General features: G+C 33.7%; 1 protein-coding gene across 1 annotated transcript; it reads right to left on the bottom strand.

Annotated features, from left to right (window-relative positions):
• Positions 1 to 452: 452 nt before the first annotated feature.
• On the bottom strand, positions 453 to 6,719 carry TDRD15 (tudor domain containing 15). The gene has a single exon (XM_045511908.2). The coding sequence runs from the start codon at positions 6,717 to 6,719 to the stop codon at positions 453 to 455; it is 6,267 nt and encodes a 2,088-aa protein (XP_045367864.2).
• Between the last annotated feature and the right edge of the window lie 3,773 nt (positions 6,720 to 10,492).

Genomic DNA, 10,492 nt, shown 5'->3' with positions numbered 1-10,492 from the left:
CAGTTCATTCTGTAAGTTTAACTGCATTAACAATGTGCTAGAAGCACACTCAAAAAACCTAAAGATATATTTGATCTGATAAGAACCATAATATATAATAGAAAATTAATTCTTCAAAATGAGCCCAGGAAGCTCTCTAATAGTAGCAAGATCAACCTGAGATCTATGCGCCTTTAGGAGTTTTGTGAAACCCTTGAAATTATTTGTAAAATGTCATGCATGCACATGTTTCAAATCCTTTACTTTCATTACATTTTCAAAAGTCACTCTCAAAAAAGGTAAATATAGTGAAGCATCATTTTATAATTCAAGTGATCACTTTCAGTTACCCGTTTATTCAGATTTTCTAGTAAAATCTTGCAGGATATTCTCAACTTAAATAATTTCAGTAAATAACAAACTTTTAAAGAATCAAGAATAGAATCTACAAAAACAAAACTTTTAAAAAATGGCTACTTACCTTTTATGTCTTCTAATATAATTTTTTCATTAGCATGCGATGCTTTTTCTGCTGTACTCGAGTCCACTGTGTTATTTTCCTGTATTCCTTCAGTTAGTAGTTTTCCAAAAATGTTTTCAATGCAATTGAAGTTATTCTTCAAACAATTAAGTACTTCCAAAAATGAAGCTTCTGCACATGTATCAGATGTAATGGTACTTTGAGAATTATGTTTTCCACCTTCAATCTTCTTCTTCAGTGTTAAATTTCTAGAATGTAATCTTTTACTAATATGGCTTTTCCTTAAGAGGCTCTTATAGACATCTTTCCTCTTCATAGTTTTCTGATTTTTTAGTTTTTGCTTCTCAGTGCATACACAATTTATAGTTTCTCTTTTGTAATAATTTTGATGTAACAATGGGCAAATAGGTTTACTCTTTAATTTATATTGGATTTTAGTAGACCCAGTAGCAGTAACTGCATCAAGATAATCTGAATCTTTAGAATATATTGCAAGACCATATGCAACTAACATATCTGCCAAATTGTTTTTCTCATGAATGACATCTACCTTCAGTTTTGCTTCAAAATTGCATTCCCTAAACTGAAAAACTAAGCCTGGTTTACTCAGGAGATCTTGAAAAAAAATTCTGGCTTCTTCGTTCCAATGTTTCCCTTTCGCAGGTAAGATACCATGTAAAATACAAGGGTAACTTAGCCTTGGCAAATTCAAAAGTTCCTCAGGAACAACTTTAAGATATTTTATATCTGAATAAGATATATAAACAGAAAATCCATAGTCAATCAATACAAGAAGTAAAGACTGATCAGAGACTTCAGAAATTTCTACTCTATTCCACTGATCTTCCAATTCATATTTGAACAAACAACTAGAACCAGGAATTATGTGCTCCTGAGGCACTGTTTGTAAGTTTTCTGGTAGATCAGAGAGCAACATATAGACAGATTTCATTGCGTCAAAGAAATCTTCTAACTGAACACAGAAGTCTGATGGATCAGAAATAGCAGTGGCAATACCAGAATATTGCCTACCATTTTGCAGTTGTGCCCAAGTAAATGATCTTATTGTACATGATGACACAGGAGTCATAGATTCAACGCTGAAAATAATTTCTGAAGATCTAAGTTTGTTCTCTTCTAAATGAACTGTATTTAAATTTAAATGTTCCAAAAGTAATAGGCCATCTATCAAAATTTCCACTTCCCAGGCAAAGTCTAAATGTTTCAGAAAAAGAATGTCTATTTCCAAATGAACAAATAAACACACAATGGACTCAAATGTCATGTTCCTAAAATTTTCAAACCAAATCCATTTACAAGGCACAGCTTGTCTCGGAATATTTCTTATTTCCTTACTAAGCACCTTGGTATTACATAAAGGCACTATTTCATACCTACCACAGTCTACTAAAAAAACAAGCACTTTCTCATCAACACACTTTTTTTCTACTTTTGATCGATACCACTTCGAAGTTTTTTTAGATTTTGCCAAGCATTCTAAGCCTTTTTCAATATTTTCCATTGATAAAAAAGAGGGCTTTTTTACTTCTTCAGTAATTAATCCTGTTAAATCTAACAAAATCTTTTTATTTTTAGATAATGTCACATAAAATGTCCCACTTTTTGAAACATACAGTATTTCAGCCCTTTCAAGTTGTCCAGGTTTTAACTCTTCAAAAGGAATATTAACCAACTGTTGGTAGGATGGCTGAAGGATCACAGAACCTTCATATTCATTTGATCGTCCTTTCTTCATTTCATTATCAACAGGGCTCACCTTTTGAGAGACAACCTGAGGCATTTGCAATACTGTTTTCTGCAGATTTGAACATGCTGTCCATTTCAGTAGTTCATTAAGGACACATTTTTCATCACAAATTATATTTACTTCCCATTTCTGCTCATGCTTTTTCAAAAACTCACAAGAAACCGTTTTGTTACTTAGTGTTGAAGTAAAATAATCCACAGTTTTGCTGTCCCATATTTCATCAGGCTCATTCCACTTTACTCCACTGAGGAAACAATGGACTCCTAGCTGAGGAATAGTTAAGAATTCCTTCTTAATTTCATAAATTTTAGATGAGTTTACTACTGCAATGTTACCATAGTCAATAAATTCCACTTCAAAAGAATTCCCTGGCAAAATTTTCTTAATAACTGCTCTGTAAATGGCATTGTCACCAGAGTATTCTGCAACTACCAGATCCTCCACCATCAGTTTAACTGAGTTTCTCTCTTTCACCATATTAGTGCTTCTCTCATTTAGAGCACTGCCAAGTCTGATGATTACATTTTCATTCTTGGCAAGTTGAATATGGAAACTTGCTGGATTACTGATATTAGAAACATATCCTTTAACTTTGGTATTCAAGTAAATTTGGAGTTGAGGAAGATCTTTGATCTGTGGTCTAGAAAGATTATATGAGTTTTGTGAGGCTGCTTGATTTAATTCTCTGGTAAAAGGCTGTAATACAATCCTTACTGATTTCTGGCCCACATCACTTTTATCAAGAATATGTTCAAATCCAGGGACAATTTTTACACCTTTATTTTTAAGTCCATCTTTCAAAGACTTCTTCACCATCTTTTTTGACATAGGTTCAATTTTATAACAAACTGATGGCTTCAGAAGTCTGGCGTATATACTTTTGGGGTTCATTAATTGATCTATTTTGTTTTCAGAGTATGTTACTAGACTAGTTTTATTTATCAAAGCATGGTGATGGTTGTTTCCTACTTTGCCTTTCAAGGAAATAGCAAGTCTCTTATTCTCATTTATTTTAGGACCCTTTTCCACACTGTGTGCTTGGTCACAATTTTTTTTCCCATAAGCATGAAGCAACATTTTAATTTGCTGATTTATATGTTGATACCCATCATACAGCTCTACACCAAGCTGGCCATCTGGCTCCCTCGACAGTATTATTGCCCTTAATGGTTTTCCCAAAAAATTAGCTTCAAACCAGCTATTGATTTCTGCTGGAATATCTACATCTCTAAGACCTGACAAATAACATTTAATAGCTTGCATAGGTGTAAACAGCAACTCTGGAAATCCATCTGAAATAGGCCTCAACAAACTTTCTTCTACTAATTGCTTATTTCCAAAGTCCACAAAATACACCAGAAAGTCAGATAATGAATCTGTCGGCATTGCTAAAGCTCTATAGAAGAGACCATTCTCTACATACTTAGATATGCACAATCTCATTTTAGTAAAATCGTATTTGGGGAAATCATTGAGGTTACAAATCTCTGTGATTTTTGTTTCTATCATCTCTAGGTTTTTATTATTTCTACTAAGTTGGCAATAAAAATTTTCGGGACTATATATGTGACATACATATATTTCTTCCTCACTTCCAATTTCAATATTGAAGGAAGAATAACAGTAACTGTAAAGACTAACTGAAGATGGGAATGGCCTTGATAATGTACTATACTGTGCAGAGCCATGACTAATAAGAAATTCTTTTGCACTAGTAAATCGAGATTGTAAATCCACTAAGTTACACAAATAGTTTGGATGTATAAGAACTAAAGCATAGATGACACAAGTCAATAACCCTCTAGATGAAGAAATAAAATTCCCAAAGTCTCTGCATGCTTCTCTTGTCCAACTGAAGGATTTACAACTAATGGGTTCAACTAAATGGTTAAGACTACATCTGAAGGCCTGGCGTTCTAAAAAAAGAAAATGTGGGTTAATAGCACAAAGATCTTTAATTAAAACTCTTCCCTGGTAACCATAATCAACAAATATTACGTCAAATTCTTTTTTTGACACTTGAGTCAAAACAGCAGCTCTATACCACTTTCCATCTTTAGAATACTTAGCAACACAAGCAACCTGCCCAATCTGATAAGGATCAGAATGAGTAGTATAATAATTCTGAATTTGTTCCATTAGTAATTTTAAGTCTTCTAACTTACATTGGAGCTGGCATGAGAAGTTACCTGGGCCATAATAATAGGAACACTTAACTTCAAGGACTGTTCCTGGTTTAAACATATATTCTTTATAAAGTTGTGGTGACTCAGGTCCCACAGACAAGCTGAAAGGATTTTTTAAATCTGAGAAATTAACAGCTGGGGAGTTTAACAAAGACAAGTTATTTTCTTTTAACTTACTTAAATGGTACTTTTTAGGTTCAGTCCTTCCAAGAAGGGCAGATCTGACTTTCTTAAAATTAACTTTGTGTTTAGATTTTAAATTTAACACTGCATTTTCACTTACAGATTTTGGACAACATTCTGGCTCTACTTCCCAATATTCTGCATATCCAGATTGTAACATAAGAGAGACAACATCAATATTTTCTGAGGCTTCAATATTCTGAATATTTACAGTATACCTGTCATCTTTTTTTGCTATAACTTGAAGCAAAATTGCTTTTTTCAAGACAATTTTTTTAAAATAATCAATTGCTGCCTTTACCCATAAATCTTCAACAGGAAATATATGTGCAAGTGAACAGCACATGGCTAAGGCAGGCAACTCACAAAACTCTGGAAGCAAAATTTTTACATCAAAAAATGGTATGGAATCAGTATTTCCATAATCCAAAAAATAAACGTTAATGTTATAACCATTAATATCAGTGATGACAGCTCTATAAAAACACCTGTCCTTGCTGTATCTAGCACAACAAAATAATCCAGGTTCTGGATTTCTTAGAATCAGTTCATCATTTTCACACAAATCATAAAATTTGTTTATATTTTTCATTATATCTTGAAATTCATTCTGATGTTCATTAGTACGTACCCAGAAATTTGACGGGTTTAATACATACACTACAAAAACTATGTAGACAGCCTCTATCTCCATTTCTACAGTTTTAATAGGAAAACCTACTTTCAAAGTGTCTTTTTTATTTAAAGAGTCTAACGACTGTTCAATATTTCCGATAAAACTCTGAACTGCAGAGTTGTTTACATCAGAAGCACTAGTCTCCCTCAACATATTAGAGATTTTTGAATCAGACAATGAACAAAGTACTTGTGTGCCCAGAGTTTTCAGCAGACACTTAGAATTAACTGTAGACTCTTGAGTTTGTAACGTTACATAATATAAATGCTCGTCCTTACTGAACCAATCAAGATGTGCATATACTATTTGTCCTAACAAGGCTTGTTTAAATACACTCAGTTGAGATTTTCTTGCATCTCTGTCTGGACTATGTAAGTAAGTCAGAGAACATGGAAATGAAAATAATGGAACTAAAATAAAATCCTCTTTAAGTTTCTTCACATAAATTGAGGGTACAGCCTCACTGCTACCATAATCCATAAACCAAATTTTTACTTGATTATTGGGCAAGAGCTGCTGAAGAATTCCTCTATGCCACTGTCCATTTCTCCTTTTGGCAACACAAAGTAGTCCAAAATTGTCACATGTGGAACTACTTTCTTGACTGATAGTATCATAATGCAAAGTCATACACACTGTCAAGTTTTCTAACTCTGGAATCCATTTAATTAATTGGCAATAAAATTTACTTGGGCTCAATGCAGAAGATACTTTTACACTTTCAATACTGCCTATTGGCAAAAATGGTTGCAAATTATCCAGCACATGTTGCATATCAAGTAAAGTATCACTACTTAATGATAATTCAGGTTTTTTATGTTGCAATGAATCTGACATTTGTTTGGGGAATTCTTTTAACATTTCCACAATAAGACGAAATGAGTCCCCATCAGTAAGTCTCCCTAATTTTAACTCAAGAACTTGGGATATAATTTTTGGCACTTCAAGAAGGATCATTTGAAGAGGCAAAACAGCTTGTACACAACCTCTCACTTTTAGCCCTACTAATGACTTGAAATAATTCAAAGCCTTAGGAGACCATTTTTCCCCAATTGGTAGTAGGTTGGCAAAAATGCCAAATATCATCCGTGGTGATAGCTCAAATAAGTTGCCACAGGCTGAAGCAACCTGCGTGCTGTCAACCCTTAGTTCTTCTCCACAATCTATGAGGAGCACAGTATAGAGTTCATTTTTCTTTTCCACAACTCTTCCTCTCTGCCATTCTCCAGATACTCTTTCTTCTACCAAACAAAAGTCACCAATATCCACATTATTTTTTACTTTTGGAATATGCTGTATTTCCCTCTGCAATATGTGGTAGTCAAACTCACATTCAATATTATTTCTGCCTTGAAATTTCACCAGAATGTCTTTGGGAAGACATTCTACACGTGATATGGTCAGATCCACATGTAAAAATGTTGGTAACAAAGATGTAGAATCCATTTTCTAAAAAGCAAATAATAAGTACTAATTAGCTTCTGGACAGATAGCTTTCAAAATTAAATGAAATTAGCCTTAGGTGTCTGTAAATGTAAACCTTAAAAATAATTCTATGACTGTATTTATCAACTGAACATGTTGGTAAAAATTATATTCACTGGACAATATGATGAAGAGATAAAATATGGACAAGACGATGAAGGGATTAATAAAATGCATCTAACTATTCACTGCCTCCCACACTGTCAAAAAATTCTATTGAAATCAACAAGAGAATGTAAAAAGAATAGGAAGAATATATATAATAACTGGAAAACAGAAAAGAAGCCATCTTTATTTTTCAGACTAACAAATTTCTACTCAATATTTGATTGGAATGGTGTAACAGAAGGAAGCCAAATAAAGCCTACTGGAGAACACCTCCCCCTCCTATAAGAAAACTACTTTCCCTCTTGCAGACTTCTTCCAACAACCCGTAACTGACAGAGGTGAGTGCTAGAAGCAAGGGTAGATGATGAACCAACAGGGGAAACACTATTTACACTTCCCACTGTGTCAATTAGCAATATCTGGACCCTATCAGCATCATTATACAACTGCAGGATCCTTTTTTGATTGAGGGCAACAGGCTGAGTCCTGGGCATCAGTAAGGAAAGCAAGGCATGGAAAGACCCTGAGGCAGGTTAAGCACATCCAGGTCTTCACTGGCATGGCTGCCCACAAAAAGTGTGGAAGGAGGGGGAGAAGAAAAGAAATCTTTAGCATAGAGGCAAAGCACTCTACTATAACTATGACTCCAGCTAATTTTCTCTAGATTGTTGAGATTCTAACAACTGTAAGGTAAATATTCAAAAAGTATAAATTAGCCCCCAAATTGAGGTAAGAATCAACATCATTTTGACAGGACACAGCTCAACTCCTACCTGACTCTAACAACAGTTGACAAGTATCAATTTTTTCTATGAGGATGAGAAAGAGAAAAACACTGGAGCTAAAAAAAAAAAAAAATGAGGGAATCACTTAAAAGAAACCAAGAAAATTCTCCCCTCAGGAATAAACATATTGAAGGAAAACAGCAAAAAGTTGTTTTCCAAAAATCTGATTTCTGTTTTTAAAAGGCCAAAAGAGAATAATGCATTTTTATATGACTAAGTAGTCATGAAGATGCAACAACTGAGATTAGAAATAACTACACACACCTAAGGCTTTCTTAAGCTGCTATTATTTAAAGATGCAGGCCTTTACCCGATTCCCAGATTCAGTCAGTTTATAAACCTGTAATTCCTTACATAAAGGGAAGACCAGGTACTATTAAGAAAGGATCTTGTGCTGGACCATATCAAGAACATTCTTCATGGCATTTACCCAAAGGGTCATGTGACTATTCATCTGAGTAAATAGGAAAAGGAAAAAAATTCATAAATCTTTCAGGAACCACACACTCCTTAGGTATAAAAAGCAGAAGCCAAAAGGACTCTTTTATTAAATGAACATAGTATATACAAAATAAGCCAAAGAAAGCCCCAAGGCATAAGGAAGTTGCAATATAAGGTTACTCAAACTACCAGAAGCCTATTCCTCCACACTGCTATCCCGCCCTCATACAGTACAAATGGCCTCATAGGGAGTTTCACAGAGGAAGGGGGAAAAATCTGAACCTGGTTTGTATATGCGCTCACCTAATGCCAATAACTTCCAGGAACAGACTGCGGAAGCACTCATCCCAACCCAGGGGAGGACTTGCCTGAGAAACAAATGGAAATATTCACAGTTGACAGAAATACCAGTATATCTACTTTGCCTGAAGAAGAAACTGCTTCAGTTAAGAATCTATGCACATTAGCAGGCAAAATCTGATACTTTCTATAGGATGATTACTAAGTTTGAAGGAGAGCAAGACTGAAGGATTTGTTACAAAAGAAGTCTGAAGAAGCATGGTGGATGAGCTTCTCAAAATTGACACATAAAAAGAAAATCTGTAGGTCCCATGTGATGCACACCAAAGGGCTCACCATGGAAAAGATTCTTAACCAGGCAGACAGAAAAGCCTATTCTGTGAATGTCAGTCAGCCTCCTTCACCTGCCTCTCCAATGCTTGCTCAATAGGATCATGAAGACGGTTCCCTGGATTATGGATAAAGCTCTTGTGTATCTGAAAATCAAACTGTAATAATTGAGAAAATTAAGGAAAAACATTTAACAGGAAATTTAAAATCAAACCAATTATTTTATACAATGTACAATTATGTTATTTAAAGATATAATTTAAATCAAGATATTCTAAATCCAAACTCTACTTAGTATTATATTCCTAAAAACATTACTATATTCACAGAAAGTACTTACTCTGTGTACACAAGATTAGGCCATCAGGAAACTTGAGTTTTACTTGAGACTCAATTAATAGTGTGAAATTTGGGGAACTTTTTTCTTAGAATCAGATTCTAAATCTGTAAAATGAGAGGGTTGAATTCAATTCAGGTTTTCAAACTTTTTTTTTTTTTGAAGTAAATAGAAAACATAAAACATCTGTAAATTAGACTCCTAAATGGTATTCTAATAACTTCATAAACTTATACAATGTAATTATAAAGCCAGTATATGAGAATAAAACCATTCTGCTGAACATAGTCTTACAGCAGCTCCATCATATAATTTGCCTTACTGTGTTTGATAGCACAGTATAGGGAAAAACCAGGCTCAGACAAATGTAATAGTGCCACTATTTTACATGATCAGATACAGATAGGTTCAAATAAAGATACAGCAGAGCCACAACTTAAATAACCAATAAATTAATCTGATGGCACAAATTAGTGCTCATCACTACTTTTAAATTTAGTATATCATATTTAAATGTTTTATTTTTTAAGACTATATATTTTAAAAATAAATTCAAAGTTCACAAACTCCTCTACTAAATTTAAGTAAAAAACTGACAGGATCACAGCTCCCCTAAGGTTTGTGAAAATACAATATATAAATGCTATTAAAATTGATATAAAAAGCCCTACCTATACTAAAATTCCCTTATGCTATAGAATATATATTATATATGCTGTCACTCTTACTGTTTTGGAATCTGTCTTCTATGACTTCCCATCTAATAAGTCTAGACCAGTGCAGGGGTCCAACAGGAAAAAAGCTGAGCCATATTTTGAAATTTAAATTTTTGACTTGTAAATTTCTAAAAGAAATTTGGACTTCTTTCCTTAATTAAGAGCTCCTTATAATGCTGTACATTTTTAAAAAGGTTTTCAGTACATTAGTTTAACTGATCTTGGCAATAATATTTTCATTTTTCAGAATAAAAAAATGAAGATAAAGGAAATTTAGGAGCCTGAATTTATCTTTTTTGATTCAGTCTAGTTCTCTATATACATTACTCCCACTGTTCCACATTGCTTTCAACTAACTCAGGTAATCATGGACACGAACTAAAATAAAAGTGAAAGATACAAATCCAAAACCAAAAACACAAACAAACAAAAACAGGTAAAGCACCATTCTGGGATAGAATCAGCTTATTATTCCTTTTTCAAAATTTAAGATAATTCTGGTTAAACTCTGACTAGTACTCTGGCTAGGTTACCATGTTCCCAAACGACTGATTCAAGTTAAGCATCTGTGCCCTGGTTTTTCCTCCTCCTAGTGTCTCCATATATTCAGAATGGTTTCTAGATTCAAGTCTTTAAGAATATTGTTGCTATAGAAATAAAACAGCATAGAGTACTTTTTGCATATTTCAAAATCAGGGTTCCAATTTTTTAACATTC

The sequence above is a fragment of the Camelus bactrianus genome, chromosome 15 (genome assembly GCF_048773025.1).
Source record: "Camelus bactrianus isolate YW-2024 breed Bactrian camel chromosome 15, ASM4877302v1, whole genome shotgun sequence".
In the NCBI taxonomy this organism is placed as follows: Eukaryota; Metazoa; Chordata; class Mammalia; order Artiodactyla; family Camelidae; genus Camelus; species Camelus bactrianus.
The sequence above is the reverse complement of the archived record's forward strand: the minus strand, read 5'-3'. Positions and strand labels throughout refer to the sequence as shown.

Excerpts from the sequence above, each read along its gene's own strand:
- TDRD15 (XM_045511908.2), bottom strand. The coding sequence starts at position 6,719 with ATGGATTCTACATCTTTGTTACCAACATTTTTACATGTGGATCTGACC.